The sequence below is a fragment of the Vipera ursinii genome (assembly GCF_947247035.1).
Source record: "Vipera ursinii genome assembly, chromosome: Z".
Taxonomy (NCBI): domain Eukaryota; kingdom Metazoa; phylum Chordata; class Lepidosauria; order Squamata; family Viperidae; genus Vipera; species Vipera ursinii.
In genome coordinates, this window is record NC_139517.1 from 82,791,823 (window position 1) to 82,811,193 (window position 19,371).

Here is a 19,371-nt window from a genome sequence, read left to right on the forward strand (position 1 = left end):
TGTGGGAAATCCTCACAAAATGTTTCATCTTTCCATTCCACTCCATGTAAAAGCCATTGTAATATGGTGGTTAAGCATTAGAGATCCAGATTCAAGTCCTTTCTTGGTCGTAGAAGTTCACTGGATAACCATGGGCCAGACACTCTCTCTTACCCAACCTACTAGTCCACAGGGTTGTAGGAAAACCTGTATAGGAAATGTTCCGTGTGCCATCTTGAACTCCTGAAGGGCTATAAAGCTGACAAATATATTAAGTTTATAAAAGGTCTAACAGGTCAAAGGAACATATGGTGAAAACAAATGTCTACTGGCAACTTTCAATACCTACTTGTAGTACATACATAATATTGCATACAGTATAAGAATGGTTACCTGCCATTTCATCCTAAAGGGAAAATGCAGTATAAGTTTAATTAAGAAATAATAAAAATTGGCTTCTGTATAAACATAGGAATGCTGATTGGTCCAAAGATTGTTTCTGAAAGTAAAAGCACATGTTTGCTAATGTGCTGCTGTGCTAGAATTCTTCTGAGGATATGAATTTTGAAAAGAAAGTCAATGAGATTAAGATGTTTAACTAGGACTAAGGAAATACAGGTTCAAGTCAATCCTCAGCCATGAAAGCTTGTTGGACAGTTTTGGGGTTATTATTCACTCTCAGCCCAACTAAGCTCAAAAGTGGTTTGAGGGAAAAATCCAAAACCCATATGCTGCTTTGCATTCCTGGGGGAAGATGGCATAGAAATACTAAAATGAAAAAAAAAATAAAAATGCAATATTTTATTAATCAAAAGCAAAAGTATTGAATGGCACCTTTTCTTCCAGATTATAAATGGCACATACTTAACATTCTTTAGGTAAAGGTAAAGTTTCCTCCGCATATGCGTGCTAGTCGTTTCCAACTCTAGGGGCCAGTGCTCATCTCCATTTCAAAGTCGAAAAGCCAGCGCTTGTCCAAGGCCGTTTCCGTGGTCATGTGGCCGGCATGACTAGACACCAAAGGCGCATGGAACATTGTTATCTTCCCACCGTAGTGGTCCCTATTTTTCTACTTGCATTTTTACGTACTTTCGAACTGCTAGGTTGGCAGAAGCTGGGACAAGTAACAGGCGCTCACTCTGTTACGCGGCACTCAGGATTTGACCCGCCAAACTGCCGACCTTCTGATCAACAAGCTCAGCGTCCTAACCCACTGAGCCACTGCATCCCTCTTTACATTCCTTATACTATAACAAATATTACTTGCCATTGATAATTTATATTAAGATTTCCCTAATTCAAACTGACATTCTAAGATCCAATTCTATCCTTAAAGTAAAAAACTATAAAGCATGGGTAATGAATTTCATCGTAATCAGTAACTAAAAATCAAATTATTCTTAAAGAGTTCCAACCACACATAACTTGTACATTAAAAGAACATTAATTGCCCTTATTCAGATAATTTTGTAAACAGCTATCTTACATGACTTCTTAATGCCATTTTATTACTGTTTAATCTGGGTAGATTCCAACAGTATATTGTCAGGACTGCTTATATAGTAAAGTCATATATAGCAGGGATCCCCAACCTCCGGTCCATGGACCAGTACCGGACTGCAGCATGCCAGCCACTAATCCACACAAACAAGGAAAGCCCCATCCATAGGATGCAGGCAGCACACAAAACCACGCCCCCTCTGGTCTGTGGAAAAACCTCTCTCCATGTAACCGGTCCATGGTGCACAAAAGGTTGGGGACCTCTGATGTATAGTAAACTTATATATTTATAGTAAAGTCAGAGTTGCTTATATAATAAAAAAAACTTTTAGAATTCTTGGTATTCCTGGTCAGATCCAATTCCATGTATAAAAATAATCTTTTCTGGGATCCTACCTACTACAGATCTCCGTCAACATTTGAAACCTGCTCTGAAGATTTGGGATCCTCACCCAAACAGGATTCAATGTGACATGAAAAGATCTATAGGAAATTAAATATTGAATGGAATGGTATTCACCTTGATATAGGAGGTATTTGGGATCTTGATCCCTACATTTTGGCTGCCATTATTTTGCCTCCCAAGAATATTACAGTATCCAAGTAATACTGATACATTTTTTATTATTTTCTGACTTTTAGTAAAAAATAGATTTTTCCAACAATTAATTACAGTTCTTAGAAAAGTTGGAATGGTCTTTTATCATATTACTTGCCAAGTATTATTAATCTGTTTTGTCCATTGAGAATACCATTTATAGAATTCAGTTGTTACCTCGCCTCTTATGCAGGTAATCATTGTAATGTATTAGGTTTTTCACGCAGGAAAGAAGACGAGGCAAGTGATTTCAGCAGAACTCATGGTTTACTGCTTACAGGATCTGAACTGAGAATAGTGCTGCAACTTGCAGCAATTTATAGCAATTCCCTAGAAAATGCCTGGAGCAACACTAACTCCAAATTGTAAATGCTTTACTTTGAAAGCCCCCTTATGAGTCACGATTGTCTGAGCCACGACTGTGGCCTCATCAACTGGCAGTTGCTGATAGGCCTGTGCTAAATCTAATTTAGCAAAAATGGTTCCTCCTTGTAAAGAGGCTAAAATGTGGTTCACCACTGGGACAGGGTAAGAGTGTTGCTTAAGGGCTTTATTCAGTGTACATTTATAGTCTGCACATACCCTAATTTCTCTGTTGACCTTAAGTGATGTGACTATAGGAGTTTCCCTCTCCCCACCATCAACTGGTTGTAATACACCCTGTTCTACAAGCTTGTCTAGTAAACCTAAATTCAATAAACTTAAATCAATTTTATGCTTTAGGGCAAAAGGGACCCTTCTAGGCTTAAACCTAATGGGTACTACATTAGGATTTAGCTTGAATGAGATAGGCAGGCCTGTGTATGTTCCTAGGGCTGAATCAAAAACATCTGCAAAGACCTCGCAAACCAATGAGAGATTTGCAACTTGTGTCCAGTTGATCCCAGTTATTTGAATGCCTAAAGCATCAAACCAATCGAGTCCTATGAGACTCATTCTCTGGCCCCATACTACTATGACATCCAGGTGCCCACAAAACCCTTTAAATTTTACGGCCAAGGTGGCTTCTCCCTTAACTTTGACTTGAGTGTTTTGAAAGTCAGTTAAAATTATGTCAGAGGGCCTTAGCTTGGTCCATTGCCTACTGCGACTGCACACAAAATTGAAGGTGTCCTGGGAGATAATGGAGACCACAGAGCCAGAGTCCAACTCCATTTTACAAGGGACTCCTTGTATCTCCACCAGTAGTTTGAGTTTAGGTTTGAGGGGGTATCGGGCCCTAGTGCAGCAAATGCTTCTACAGCTTCTACAAAACCCCACACTAAATGACCTGGGCCCCAATACCTCCCTGGTTGGATCTTCCGACTGGTGTTTGGGTGGCTGGTCCCTCTGGCGAGCTCTGCAAATCATTGCAATGTGGCCTGTCTTGCCTCAGGCCCTGCACATGGCTGACCGGAATCAGCAATCAAAGTGCGGATGGTTGCCACCACACCCTTTACATCTAGGTAACAGAACTGTCTTGTAAGAGTTCTCTTGCTGTTTGTTGCTGTGGTGCTTTGCATCAGGTTGCTTGTGAAGCTTGTTGACTTCAGGTTCTTCTTCCTCTGAAGATTCCTCTGTACGTTTGGCATCCTTGAGGTGGACTGTTTCTTCATGTTTCATTGTTTTGGTGGGCTGGACTGCTTGGACTGCACCCCTGGTGTCTTCATCTGCCATTACTTCATCTTGTGCTTCGATGAAGGTTAGATTCGGTCTGGCAAAAAGTCTTTGCTGGAGCGTTTGGTTCCGTAGGCCGCAGACAAGCCAGTCTCGCAGTCGCTCCTCCATGTTGGAAAATTTACAGAGGTGTGTGGCCTACCTCAAGGCCACGATGTTCTCTAATGCTGTTTAGCCGGGCTGCTGCATTAGCTTTTCAAACTTGAAATGCCATGCAATTACTGACATCTTTGGCTAGAAATGCTCTCCCCACTTCTTCTTGAGGTCAGTGTAGAAAACTGATTTAATTGGCGTTGGTGCAAAAAGATTTTCAGCCAGGTCGAATGTGGCCGGACTGCACACGCAGAGCAGCGTGGCAGCCTTTAGCCCATCTTCTGCAACTTGGTTTGCCCGGAGGTAGCTCTCTACCTAAGACAAGTAGGAAGGCCATCCCTCTTGATGCTTTACATCGAATTCACGAAGTCTTTCAACCTTCGGCATGCTTTCTTCAGCTGGTTCCTGCGGTTTGCGATCCTGCTTCTCCAAGGCCCAGGGACTGAATCCACTGAGCTCATAGCCACTAGCGTGGCTTGATAGCCGACTGTAGGGGGGGGGAAATGTCTTTTCCCTCCAGGCATGAGCTGCCTCTCCCCTAGTGAACTTCAGCTCTTCTGAAAAAGCATAGAGAATAGTGCTGCAGCTTGCAGCAATTTATAGCTTGGCCCCTAGGTGGCAGCCAATAGATTTAAAGTAACCCATTGCCGCCTAGGGGCAGCCAATAGCAGGACTGGAGACCTGGAGTCTGGGTTGCTGGAGAGCCATTAGCTGCTCCAGCTAACCATGTGGTGCTACAATTTAGCCCAATACATAACAATCACTATGTATATTATTTGTCATTCATAAAAACATTTCAATAAATATAGTTATCTGAATCAGTGGTGGGATTCAAATATGTGAACAACCAGTTCTCTGCATGGATGCCGCTTCTGGAAGTCCATTCTGGGCCTGGGCAACAAAAAATTAGCTACTGGTTCTGCCAAAGCGGTGTGATCTGGCTGAATCCCATCACTGATCTGAATTATTTTGTAATATACCATAACTTGTTATTTACTACTATATGGCTTATACTGGCTTGTAGGCTGGCTTGTATATTATGTAGAAAATCATTAAGTAAATTCTAGGAAAAAATATGTTGACCTAAGTGCTTGGGATATTTGGATGTTTCAAGCCAAGTCATATTAATATTTAGAACTTACATTTATAGAATTTATAGAATATATTGAAGAGAGAGCAGTAGGAAAATGTTTGATAAATATTTAGAAAGTTTTTCAGGGAATAGTAAAGGCAGAATATAAGTATCTGTATATGACCATCACAGTAATATCAGTGTTAACTGAAATCATGTGATCAAGCAAACTAACAAACAAAGTTGTCTATTGTATGAGTGCTACTATTATAAGCTGGATCCATGTCCCTTCTGGATACTTTAGATTGGTGAAGGGGTGTGAACTGGGTCCAAGAGATGATAGATATTTCTTTAAGAGAGGATGAGATGAAGAAATAATCTCTTGATCCAGCTACACTGGCTAACTATTGCCCTGTCTCCAACTTTTCTTTCTGGGAAAAGGTTGAGGGAAAATAGTGTGGCTTATCTTTGGTATAATAGCATTAATCACTTTGGTATGGCACTATACCCTTCTTAATCATTTAGAATTCTTAGTGGTTTTTGACATCATCAGTCAGAGCAACTTGCAAAAACCTGGGGCTGAAAATGGGGCTGAAAATTATGAGTACTGTTTTGGAATGTTTCTAAGTTCCACTCCTACCTTGATAGTTTCTAGTCAGAATTAGAAAAAAAAACTTGGACAGGTGAATACTCTAGTGTGGGATGCTTCAAACTACCTCTTTAACATCTATATGAGGCTTCTGAGAGAGATATACCATCAGTTTGGCATGAGAATATCATCAATTTGCTGAAGATTCTTCAATACATTGTTAACCAGGGCTGAGTTGTACATGTTGTGGAAGTGCTAAGTCCTGAAGACCATGATGACTGGATGGGTAGAAACAAACACAAATCAAATGCCAAGAAAAACAGTTGCTCTTTGTCCTTGGCTCAGGAACATTCAAGTGAGAATTGAATTGAATTCTTGAAGGAATTATTTTCTTCTGAAAGACCAGCTATGCAATTTAGGATGATTTTTGCATTCCTCTTGGTAGAAGTTACATCTACACAAATCTTTGCCCAGATGAGACTGCTGTGTTATTTGGGCTGGAAAGCCTTGGCAACAATAATTCTCACTCTTATCACTATTCACCTATATTACTGTAATGCACTCTACACTGGACTGCCTCTAAAAGTGATCTGGAAGCTACAACTGATATAATACAGAATGTCCAGGGCTTGCTGATCACAGCTGTTATGTATCTTTAACACTGTATATTTACAATAGACTACAAAGTCAAATTCAAAAACTCCATACGGTAAATATATGTCATGACTCTTTCCCCTGCCCCACTGGATCCCTCATTTTGCTCCCCCCACCCCCAAACATGAAGGCCTGGCTGTTCCCAGGCCTTGGGGCCAGGATGTTAATTCACTGGACCTCTGATGTGTGTATATAGTCAATATGAGGACAGTAATGTTTTTATAAGGGCCTTGATTTGGGCTTTATTGGGGTTTTTAATGGTTTGTCATTTATGTTCTTTGCATAGAGTTTCCCTTTATTTATTTTATTTCTGAGATACTTATCAAACATTTTCCTTGTGCTACCTGCTGAAAAAAAATCAATTATTAGAAGGTTTTAATAACTGAGTGCCAGTCTGGTGCAATGAATAAGGCACAGGGCCAGAAACCAAGGGTTTTGCTCCCTTGTTAGGTACCAAACAAGCTGGGTGACCTTGGGCCAATCATTCTTTCTTATCCGTAAGAGAAGGCAATAGAAACCATTTTTGAAATCCTTGACAAGAAAAGTTCAGGGCCAAGGCCAGGCACTCATCAGGAGTGGAAAACTGAGTCAAAGGCACATTTAAAAAAAGGTACAAAGGTTGTCATGGGCTTTTAGAGCAGATGCATCAAGCTTAATAAAAATTTAAATCTGCTTCTGAAACAAGAGAATGGGCAGCTTCTGCCTTAACTAACTTGCTGTAACTAAATCTAGTGCCAGTCAATAGACTATATAGTAGCCGTATGTACACAAGAACTCTCCTTAACCCAGCTATTTAATTTTACACACTTAGAAATTATTTTCTGCAATACCATATATTTCACTCCAGAGATTGAAGATGTTGGAATTTTGATTTAGGTGACATTAATCCAATATCTTCCCTAACTATAAATGTGTACCTTAAAATAATTTAAATGGATTGCTAGCCATATTTGATCTATTGAAGAAATGGAAACAAGGATCAGATGGTAGGTAGGCAGAATGTTTTTTTTTTAAAAATCACCACTTGTATGTTTAGTTGGATATAAACCGTAGTGAAGTGTACCAAATAATGCTATTTTCAGAGATGGTAATATAAAAATATATAATCTTTAACTTTTTATATTAGTCTGGATGGTAGGTATTATTGTTTAAACTAAATATTTCAATTATTTTACATTTAATTGATACATGTTTCTATCACAGCATTTTCAATATTACATTTGTTTAAAAATTTTCCTTTTATCATTACTATGAAATTGGGTTGGTAAGATATTTTATAATATGAAACTATCTATTATAGATAACACACCAAATGTTGATACTTAGCAAATGGAAGTATTTTAAAGTTTTAATTTCGCTAGTTAAGTTTGTTTGCTTGGAAAAACAAATTCCGGGACTTTTCACAGAACCAACTGCTCATTCATTTACTCAAGTAAAGAAACAAAATAATCACCTCTGAAATATTATACAATGGAAGGGCATAGGAAGTAGACAAAAGAATGGGAATTTAAAAAATGGAGGAGTACCCTTGCCTAACCTATTTTTCTCTTTAGTGTGCATAAATGTGGCACTGAAACTAGATTAAAGAAATTCAGGGCATATTTTACCTGGCCACCTATCCTATATACATGTCTTTGTGTGGCTAACGCTTCAAAGCAAAATAAAGATGTGATACAATAACCCGAAAGTCCTTTTTTATTCAGAGTAGGTGTTTACTCACTTCAAATTTTAAACAACTGTTTCAGCCCCATGGGGTATTACAAATTCAAAATGTTCTGAATTTAAAACCTTTTGCATCCTTTTAATGAAGAGGTTCCAGTCCTCAGAAATTCAGCTGAAATAAAGCATTCTAAAGAACAAGCAAGCACTGGTAAAAATGATGTGAATAAAAAAAAAATAGACAAATGATTTACATATACTGTATACATATATTTGGTAGGCAGATAAATGGAGAAGGGAGCATGGTATTTACATATACAAATTATAAGATTAAATATTAGCAAAACACAATGATGCATTAGTTCCACCAAAACCAAAAGAGTTACTGAGAGCAATAAGTCGCTGTTTACTTTTCCATTCTTGTGGTACTAGTGGAACATAATTGAGATCAAATGGTAGCTCTGTCCGATCCAGATTTAAAGTAGGTGGCAAAATTCCATGGTAACAAGCTAAAGCAGTAAAAGCTGCCTCAATAGCACCAGCAGCACCCAAGAGATGACCTGTTGCTCCTTTAGTTGAGGAGACTGCAAGGGCATAGGCATGACCTTTAAAAAGGTCTTTGATAGCTTGATTCTCTGCAGCGTCTCCTAGTGGAGTGGAGGTGGCATGAGCATTAATGTACGTTATATCTTCAGGAGAAATTCCAGAATCTTTGATTGCTGCAGACATGCACCTTTGGAACAAAAAGGAAGAAATTAGCTTTATCAGATATGAGGTTATTTCAATCCATCTGTGTGCCTGAAAATAAGGAAATATGCAACACTGGAAGGATATAAAATGTCATATATAAAAATGAGCTTTTCTGAGATCCCATTTACTGCAATCCTGCACTGAGATTAGGAGATGCTCACCTAAACCAAGAAGAATGAAGAACTTCACAAGATACCTGTTACAACAAAATGTTGAATTCTTTAAGACACGAATAGACATCCTTTTCTTCTATACTGTAATTTTAATTTAAAAATGATATAGTATGTATTGCTAGATTGATTGAAAATAGAAATTTAGGTTCTAGTGAGCTGATAAATTTAATTATTTTGAATCCTCAATTGTGCTAGTTGGCAGAATATTTCATCAAATGCTATGTCTCTCCTTGTTATGTATCTTGGAGCTGAACAAGCAGAATCAATTAACAGACTTTTTTACATAATGGGGAATCATCATTATTTTAAGAATGGATAAGGCAAATTAGTTTAACATTTTATGGAACAGAGTTCATTGGATCTAACACCTATGTAGGTACCACATAATTCATCATTATTTCCTTATTTAAAATGAGATAGCATGATTGTCCCGTGATTATCTCCAATAATCACAATAGTATTTCAAATGGCATTACCCAAATTTAAAACCATTTCAGTTTCACATCCTTCCTAAACAAAAGCTCTACTTCACACTTTCTTTCACCAAATTATGAAAACAGGTATTAAGCTAACAAGTAGTACACTGGATCAGCTGTTTCTCAATTCCTTTTTCAAAATGAAACTATTATTTTGAATAATAATACATTTGAAAACGTAACTAAAAACTTAGAATAGTGTAAATGAGACAGTAATATAACGCTCAGGAAGCAGGCAAATAAAGGAATAAAAATATTCCATTCGTCCACCATCAAAAATAAATGAAAATGAAAAGACATCTTTGTAATAAACGTACTAATGCCAACCTAACTTCTATATGGAAAAACTTTTTTTTCAATCAGTGTGTGACCACAAAAAAGGCTCTCTACCAGTGTACTACTTACATAATTTAAAAGAAAGTCACCTTAAAGAAAGGTATCCATGTCATATCTGTTTTATCCTGGGAAGATGGGTGGTCACCAGAATTTGTCACTGGGCAAATAAAATGAATGCACAACTGCATCTGGTGATTAGTTCAAATGACTATTAAATGGCAGCCAAGGCTAACCCAGCAATGTAACTTTGCTTATGGGATTAATAGCAAATCACAGTATCTGCTCACTAACCATGGAAGTGCACCACTCTTTACCAGCAGGCTCTCCACACATGGAGACACACATATATGTGCGCACACACACACACATGCCCAAATCTGGTATCACTTTGTTAGCAAACAGATTTCTCAATTAGCTAGTTAATGCTCCCACTGATTAGCCAAAAGAAAGCCATTCCTACATTAGGAAATTGTATCAATGATTTATGATAATCATTTGTTACCTTAAAGCTCCATCTCCATTTGGATCAGGTGCTGTAATGTGGCAGGCATCAGCTGACAGTCCATAGCCTAAAATTTCTGCATATGGTTTGACTCCTCTCTGAACAGCATGCATGTATTCTTCCAAAACCAAAACTGCAGCACCTTCTCCCATGACAAATCCTTCTCTTAGTGGATGGAATGGACAACAAGCTTTTTGAGGGTTTGAGTTAAAGCTAGTGCTCAGAGCCCGAGCTCTGGCAAATCCAGCCAGAGACAATGGGCTAATACAAGCTTCCGTTCCTCCCGCCAACATCACATCAGCATCACCATGAGTTATAAATCGAAAAGAGTCTCCGATGGCATGTGCTCCAGTGGTACAAGCAGTGGACACAGCATGGTTTGGTCCTTTCAATTGATATTTGATACTAATATGACCTGCTGCCATATTGATCAAAATCTTTGGAACAAAAAACGGGCTGACTTTGTTGTAGCCTTTTGTTTTGAATGTCAAAGCTGTATCAGAGATATCTTCCAGTGGAACCATTCCCATTCCTATAGCCACACCAGCTTTCAAACTATCCTGGTCAGATTGCGGAGACCAGCCAGAATCTTTTAATGCTAGATCAGCAGCACTTATGGCCATGATGGTGGCAGAAGACATAGCTTTGCTGTCTGATTTTGTTATAAATTTTTCTCCATGGAATTGACCTTCACCAGCCCCTTTTGGCACGCAAGCAGCAACTTTACAAGGAACAGAAGCATATTCTTCCCCTTCAAGGGCAACAATCCCACAATTTCCTTGGAGAAGACTGTTCCAAACCAACTGGGTTCCAACACCAAGAGGACATACTAATCCTATACCTGTGACAACAACCCTTCTTTGACCGTGAACTAACCTAGTATTCAGACATCTTTTATTGATATCTAGATACTGCTGTACTTGTGAAGTTGGAAGGCAGAGGCTTGTAGCTCTGAATACAGTTCTCAAGTGCTGGAGAATCATCACTGTACTACTTTAAAGTTTATTCCTATGGAGGAAAGGAAAATAAAATTATTACTTACAAGCTTTCACTATGGGTAAAGTTTACATTTCTTATAACAGTAAAAAAGTATTAATCTATCAAACATACAACATATGATAATGTACATTTAAGTAAAATGAAATAAATGGTTTCTACATTCTAATTTTCAAGCCTAATTGAAGAATTTATGATTGCAATTTGACATCAGAGGTAAGAATTTTCTCATAAAAAGTTTTGTATATTCCAGACTCAAATTATTCACAAATTTTCAAGAAATGGCTCTTTGATCATACTAAATTCAATGCATCCAATGTATTAAACTCAAAAATATATGCGTGGAAATTTTCAGCTCAAACTTTAAAGTTTTAATTATTATTTTATCTTTCTTGTAAATTTTTAGAAGTAGAACAAAACTTTGGGATTTTACTGCTTTTCACAAAAATAATAAAATAATCTGAAAAATAACTATGCCATAGTTTTATTATATATACTCTAATACACTTTAGCTTGGAAGCAAACAGTGTGATTCTATGGGACACCATCAAAGACTATCAACACTGGAAAACAGACTCAGAAATTTTTTAAAAAGTCCCAGAAAAAGGAAGGATACTGTTGCAATGAAAACTGTATGGATAGTCAGCAACAATCTCAAAAACATGTTGCAGTTGCCAATTTCATAATAAGCAATTCTGTTCATATTCCTGATTTGCACTATATAATTCTGTGAAGTTTAGCCCAATAGGCTCTTAAGCTTTCTATTTCCTCTTTTTGGGGGAACAATAGCCATGAATTAGTTCAGGAGTAAAGGGCTGAAATATGTCCATACTTTTTATTGTCCTGAATGGTATAGTTCTCCAGCTTGAGAACAGGTTTGGACTAAAAGACACCCAAGATCCCTTCCAACTCTATTATTCTATGTTCTATGTTCTTTGTGTTATCACACTCATATAACACATAACCTGTTTTCAGAGGTCTTCTCACTGACCACAGCATACCTGTAATATGATGCTACTGTTTAAGAAGCCTCCTCTTCAGCAACTTATTACTGTAAGAGGCTATTTGGATCTCAATGTAATTGGTAATAAAATGCAGACAGATTTTAATTCCAGATCACCAAAATTCAACTGTATGAGCAACAGATTTACTGTACTAAGGAGCTAAGCCATAATAAATTTGACAGAGCTTTCAAGTTTCATTTTCAACTGATAATACAATGTTTCAGATCTAGGAAGTAACTCCCATAAAGGTAAATAGGATTTAGCTTTACAGAAAAATAAAAATACAAATCATTTATCATTTTATATTAATATTCATGCTTAGAATTGCAATGCAGATGCATTCAGTTGAGGCTTGTTATGGTGCCATTCATAACTGCCTTGTCTCATTCATCAAAGGGATCCAGGTGATAGTGTTTTCTATTTATAAAACATTTTATTTATTTATTTATTTTTATTACATTTATATCCCGCCCTTCTCCGAAGACTCAGGGCGACTTACAAGCTTAGCAGTAGCCTTCATTCTGTGTATATGCCTGCTTGTTAGGGCTTTCACACACACACCCCAAGCGGCATTATTACAAAGTCAGCTTAATTGCCCCCAACAATCTGGGTCCTCATTTTACCTACCTCGGAAGGATGGAAGGCTGAGTCAACCTTGAGCCTGGTGGGATGCGAACCTGCACTAATTGCAGGCAGCTGGTGTTACTTAAGGAGGCATTAGCCCACTGCTTCACCAAGGCTTATCATTTTTCTTATTTTCTTAAAAGAAAAAAAATATGGGAACAAGGAGGATAAGATCCATGGTGCTTTTTGATTGAAGCTGCCAAATTTGAATTGCAAAAGCTGCATGAGCACTAAATTATAGGAGAGTTTTCTGCAACACATATCAGGCAGACATAAGACACTAGCATTACCAAAAATAGTTTGCTTGAAAGCGCTACAGGGTTACCATATCTAATACAGTAATTGACAACAAAGAAGGGTTATTTTTCTGTCAATGTCATTTGGTATCTCGGATTTCTGTAGCCCAGCGACGGCAAATCTTCAAGAAGCCGCTTCCCGACGAGTAAGGTTCACTAAGTCCAGCAGGCTGGGTGGGGATGGGGTGGGTGACAATGTAGCTTGTGGTGCGCATGCTCACCACTGGGACTGGGAAGCAGTCCTGTCTCACGAATGAAGGCGTCATCGCCCTCCCTTTCTGATTCACCATAGTCGGCGCCCCATTTAGACGCATGGTAATCTGAGTCAGCAAGATTTAGAATTGAGTGCGGGCGGGCGCGCCTCAAAAAGGAAGTTTCTCCCTCTGGCGACGACTAAACGTAGGCAAATGCCATTGCAATGGGATGGTGGCCGTAGTGGGATCTACTATGACAAGTGCTCTCGCGAGCACTAAGCGGCCTCTCCAAGAATTCTAGAGAAACGCTTTTGGAGGCCTCGGGGTTGCTGCTTACCTACGCAGATAATATCATCAGGTGAGAAGGACTGACGGGTCCGCCAGACAGGAGGTGTCGACGTTCGGCGTCTTATTTTTCCGCTAAAGCTGTCGGGATGGGACTTCCCTGGGTATATATTAAAACAAAACAACAAAAAAAAGCTTCTGGATCGCGGGCATAACAATTGTTTTCAGTGTCGCGGGCGGGTCACTAGTTGAGAAAGGAATTATTCAGTTGCGCAATTTCCTGTTTTGTGCTTGATCAATTGTAAATTGAACTGTTTCTCCTGCACCATTAAGATTTGCATTGTATACGGTACAGCACTGCTGGGCCATTACTAGTTTGTCTGTACAAAAAATTATAAAAATAGTTCGTCTCCACAAAATAATATTTGTGTTTCAGATTAAAAAGCGAAGTGATTTAATATAATTGGAGTTGCAATAGAATTCATTTTAAAAATTAAGCATGTTAAGCTGACTTGGGAGTTGTAATATCACAATGGAAAAGCAGGCAAGAAATGCAGCTATGTGAAACACTTATTACCCGAGTATTCAAAGATCAGCATAAAATTACAGGATAAAATTGTAATATTTATTTATTTATTAATGGGACTTATATCCCGCCCTATCTCCCGAGGGACTAAGGGCGGCTAACAACAATAAAAATTAAAGGTCTCTGTACAGTAAATTAAAATTAAAAATTGAAATAAATTAAAGATTAGAGTTAAAATTGTAAACATAATTAAAATCCCTGTCAGTCCAGGTCAGCCAGGTGGAAAAGGAGTGTTTTGAGGCCGCAGCAAAAGGACTGGAGATCTTGGGCCATCCGAAGCTCAGGGGGGAGCTGGTTCCACAGGGCTGGCGCTCCCACAGAGAAGGCTCTTCCCCTGGGGGTCGCAAGCCGACATTGTCTAGGAGGCCTTCTCTGTGTGAGTGTACTGGGCGATGGGAATTCGTTCCCGGCAGCAGATGGTCCTGCAAGTATCCCAGGCCTAAGCCATGTAGGGCTTTAAAGGTAAGTACCAGCACCTTAAATCTCACCCGGAGGGCAACTGGTAGCCAATGCAGCTAACGCAGGAGGGATGTAATATGGGAGTATCGGGGTGCTCCCATCACTACCCGTGCAGCTGCACTCTGCACCAGTTGAAGCTTCCGGGTGGTCTTCAAGGGCAGCCCCATGTAGAGAGCATTGCAGTCTATATGGGAGGTAACGAGTGCGTGGGTGACTGTACGTAGGGCATAATATGCCTCTGGGTGTTTGGGGCAACTCCCTTGTTGGTTAGAAATTACATTGATTAAATTGATGGCCAATGCAGCAGGTGTACCAGATTTGGAAAGGGTATTAATTGTTAAACCATATGTGTGACCTAAAATATATTAAAAATAAAATAATCAAGATCCAAAGAAGCAAATGAGAATAGTTCGATAGCCATTCTCATCCAAATTTTTGAGCTGTTTGAATGCAGAAGGCATAGTTTTTGAAGAATAACACTATATTGCTCACTTTTAGTTCTGTATAGCACAAAACACATTTGAATGTGTGAACATTGGGAGTTCCAGTTTATTCTTAGGGTTGGAATTAGTTCTGATTAAGAAGCATTCGAAGAAATTTAATTAGGGGCAAAATAGTTTCAGTAAAATCCAAAGCTGTGATGATTACCTTATTTATATCTGTCATGGTAGAAATGGAAGAGATTAATACAGTTTGGAGGACGAGTTCCTTAGAGGGAGTATCTGATACTGCAGGAAAAGCAGAAAGAATAAATTTGTTATATAAACAGTACAGGAGTCTAGTGCCTACATTGAAAAGCTAGGGAATTCTGAGGAAGTCTTCTAAAAGCAAATGCATTTTTGGAGAAGGTTGGATCAATATTAAACTATTTAGGATTCTAAGCAGAAGTATAAGATGATTAAACTGTGCCCATAAATGCCCTGCCAGGCAATGTAATTATTTAGAAAATGATAGCTGTATGCTCTTTGAATGATTCAACCCTTATTATTTCGGCCTAACTGAATTTTCACATAATGTTTCACTAAGTGCCTATAAACAAGAGGAAAAGAAAATATTTATTATTCAGGTTTGTATGCCATTTAAATTACAACTCGCCCCTACGCATACATTCCAATTCCATAAATAGATTAAAATAACTGCAACAGTAACACTTATTATAAAACACAAATGATACTTTTAAGAATTACATCCCCAAATTATCCCTTATACAGGGACATCTCACAACTCATATCATTTCCCAAAGGCTTTCTGGAGTAATGTGGGGGTTTTTTAATCTTCCCCTAGTTGAACAGTGACAGTTGTATTGCAACAACAATAGCTTCCTCCAACAGATCCAAAACTTATAAACTTCTACATCTATTTGCAACCCAATTTGACCTGTTATGCATTGTATATACGAAGAAAAAATAATTGTTAATAGTGGCCCCAACCTTTCTTGCTGCAGTAGCAGCAAGAGGGGATGATTTTGCACACGCATCTGCCATTTGCTCGGCCTGATACACAATGGGCTGTTGAATGGGGGTTTGACACCCCTGAATTAACAGTGCCCTCTGTTAACAATCTATTATTGTAATTTACTCGTAGAGAGTCAACAGCAATTTCTTATCTACCTTAAATACCTCAGTCATTTTCTCTGATCTGTCCAGAATCAAATACCCTCATTTGAGTCTTGATAATAAAACCTTTCCTTGGATTTTAATTGGGAACTTTCCCCAAAATTGCATCTTGTTTCCATTCATAAATCTCTATTGTGAATATCTCTGCAGCATCCCATTGTTGAAAAAGTCTCCTTAAAAGCACAACATTAATCTTGCCAAGAAAATCCAATTCATCCTTCATCAGTTCCTTTATCTCAGAATTTCTCGTATTCATATTCCTTTCAATCTTTTCTGGAAGATCTATAATCTTCAAACCAAATACTTTTTTCCTTTAATTTGGCAGCCACAGATTGCATTCAAATTCAAGTTACAAATCAAATCCAACTGTTATTTCTTGCTTTTGGATATCATGCTGGATTTGGTTCAGAGCTGCTGTTGACCCATCAATTTTTTAATTTATATTTTCAAATAAAACCTATAGGTTGGAGAGCAATCTTTTTTCAAATGCTTCCCAGAAAGTTTTATCTCCTTTTAGAGACATTTTGAAAAACACACTGTTCTTTTCAGGAACAAGAGAAGCAGATAAATCATAACCATAGAGAAAAGTTGAGATAAAGTTTGTTTTCCCAAAATAAAAAAAAATGATTTAAAGATGGAAATTTTCCCATCAAAGTTAAAAAATAAAAAAGTTCTTTTTGTTGGTGCTGATCTTATCCTGGTGCTGTTCAAAAGGAGTGGGGCAACAGTGTGAATATCCCAGTTTATGGCTTCTGATGCTAACATTTTTTCAGATATAGGTACTTGATGGGAATCCTCCTTCAGATCTAACCAAACAGACAGCTACTGGTGGGGAGCAGGCAGTCTCAAAGTTACTCAGATCCCTGACCGTGTAGAATTTTAAAATGACAACAGCACTTTAAGGTTACAGTAGAATTTGTTAGAAACCAATTGGTAATGAATTCAATCTGTTGAAGGAAAAGTCTTCATCATGGTTCAGTCCAAGCCGGAAATAAACAACATGGCAAGTGCTTTAGAAAGAAGGTTGCAGTTTATTGAAGAGGAGAGCGACAGAAATATGGCTCTGGAAAAAAGAGAGTGAGCACATGTAGGGAGTGGGTTTTTATACCCTCTGGGGCTTTTGTTTGGTGTTGTTTCCTGTTCCTGTTTGAGGTTTTGTATTTCCTGTGTCATGTATTTTGACCTGTGTCCCTTTTGCATCTGTGGGTTAATCCTCTTATGTCCTGTCTTAGAGTTTGGGTGGAGCATGTAGATTTTAGGTGTCTTTGTCTTCTTAATCTTCTAGCTTCAACTTTTCTGAATGGTTTACATCTGCATATGGCAACATCCAAGTACTACCAGTCACCTAGCAAGGTATCAAAAACTTGATGACCAAAAAAAAAAAGGAAAAAAGTTATGAAATACAGGTAGTCCTGAACTTACAACAGTTTGCTTAGTGCCTTTTCCAAGTTACAATGGCACTGAAAAAAGTGCCCCCCAAGCCACAGCCGAGCAAGACACCTGCCTGCCCGCCTGGCAGTACTCTGTCGAGGTTTTCATTGTTGTGAGCATTTCTGTTGAGGATTGGCAGCGGGGGTGGGGTGGGGTGGGTGTTTGGTTTTTATTTCCCCCCTCCCCTCTGCTGGGTGGCAGCAGGTTTTAGTCACTTCACATGACCCTGGGACACTGACCATCATAAATATGAATCAGTTGCCAAGCTTCTGAATGTAAATCACAAGACCCTGGAGATGCTGCAACATTCCAGCTGATTGGTGCTTCTTCTGGGCTCAGCAGAAGCACCAGGATCGGTGCCGAGCTCCAGCTGGAGCCTGGCGCCGATCCTGGTGCTTCTACTGATCCCTGACAGCCCTGAAGAAGCACTGATCCTAGCGCTTTTGCTGAGTCCTGACAGCCCTGCAGCTCCAGCCATCTCTCACTCAGGTTTGTGTGATGTTGCCACCAGGTCAACTCATTCCCCTCCCCTGCTACCAATTTTCTAGGATGGTTGCATACCACCTGCCAATGTACCACAGGTGGTACCCATACTATTGGTTGAAAAGCCATGATATAGAAGATGTACTTGGGACAATAAAGGACACTTTATTAGTAAATCGTGAGGTTCTAGGATGAGAAATAGAAAATGTTTATGAAATAATATAAGAATATATTTAAGTAAGTAATATGTGTATTTTAGATATGATAATCCTTATGTAGTGAAATAAAGGAAATTTGGGTTACCCGAAATTAAATATTATGGATATTAAAGGTTCAATTGGAATATTGTAATTAAAAATTGAAAATTAGGTAAAACTCAAAAACAGGACATGGATATGTATAAGTAAAAATATATTGATAACTGTTTTAACTGAGCGTGTTATAATTAGAAATTTACTAGCTCAAATATGGTATAGCAAATGTTAAGGGAAATATAGAAGGAATTTTTCATGATGTAACCTGAGATATGTACTAAAGATTTTGTTATTGAATTATTGACTACCCAATCACCACGCTGCTTTCCAAATACTCAAATGTAAATATTGGAAAACCAATAAAATTTGTTATAAAAAAGGAGTAATAAGTTGTGACTGAAAGGAGCCTCTTTTAGCTTAGTAAATGTAGTAAACTAATACAATGTCTAAAAGAGGACAAAATAAATTCTAAAATGACTGCTTTTCCACAACAGCACCCAGCTAAATAGCTCACTTGGTTACTTTGAAGTGCTGCTCCAGAGTCTCCTTACAGACCACTGCTGTATGGAGGATCTTGTGGGGTGATTATGAGGCTCTTCCAACCCAGGAGACTGATATAAACTTAATAGAACTCAGTTCCTTATTTTGTAAAATTGAAAAAGCTTTGGTCTGGAAAAGAGCTTTCCGGACTGTTCAGATGGCCAACTTGACTTGAAGCCGCCAGTTCAAAGTATTTTCAAAGATAGACAGTGTCATATTCCGGCTGAAAATCTCAACCAAGCAAAACACTAGAGCCATGGTGGCGAACCTATGGCACACGTGCCATGGGTGGCATGCAGAGCCCTCTCTGTGGCCATGCACGCCATTGCCCCAGTCCTAGGCCTTCAGCTGGGTTTTATAAAACCTTTTCGCTTTAGGCCTCCACTGCTGTGTGCAAAAAAAAAAAAAAAAGGTTCAATCGATCAATCAATTTCAACTTCTCACGGGAAAAAAAAGATCTTGCAAAGTTGGAATTGACTGATTGAACTTTTTACTCCTGCCAGTCTGCTGTTACCGTCACAGCCATGCCCACCCAATGGGCCACGCCCACCCGGCACCTGACGACA

General features: G+C 38.6%; 2 protein-coding genes across 4 annotated transcripts in view; one reads left to right on the top strand and one right to left on the bottom strand.

Annotated features, from left to right (window-relative positions):
* Positions 1-7,816: 7,816 nt before the first annotated feature.
* Positions 7,817-13,122, bottom strand: OXSM (3-oxoacyl-ACP synthase, mitochondrial). 2 transcript variants are annotated; one of them, XM_083376823.1, is made up of 3 exons: positions 12,952-13,122; positions 10,038-11,045; positions 7,817-8,533 (listed from the first exon to the last, which is right to left on the bottom strand). In XM_083376823.1, exons 2-3 carry the CDS (start codon positions 11,018-11,020, stop codon positions 8,131-8,133), a joined length of 1,386 nt encoding a protein of 461 aa, XP_083232949.1. In that variant the 5' UTR covers positions 11,021-11,045; positions 12,952-13,122; the 3' UTR covers positions 7,817-8,130. The 2 variants fall into 2 exon arrangements, with proteins under 2 accessions (XP_083232949.1, XP_083232948.1); XM_083376822.1 differs by lacking the exon at positions 12,952-13,122 and having other exon boundaries at positions 10,038-12,739.
* Positions 13,123-13,321: 199 nt separating this feature from the next.
* NGLY1 (N-glycanase 1) overlaps positions 13,322-19,371 on the top strand; it is a 27,526-nt gene continuing 21,476 nt past the window's right edge. The window contains exon 1 of one of the 2 annotated variants that reach the window (XM_083376820.1): positions 13,322-13,509. The gene's annotated coding sequence lies outside the window, so the exon portion shown is untranslated. The other variant, XM_083376821.1, reaches the window with a different exon arrangement.

Excerpts from the sequence above, each read along its gene's own strand:
- OXSM (XM_083376823.1), bottom strand. The coding sequence starts at position 11,020 with ATGATTCTCCAGCACTTGAGAACTGTATTCAGAGCTACAAGCCTCTGC. Across the intron at positions 8,534-10,037 it reads AATGGAGATGGAGCTTTAAG|GTGCATGTCTGCAGCAATCA; the intron begins GTAACAAATGAT and ends TTTGTTCCAAAG.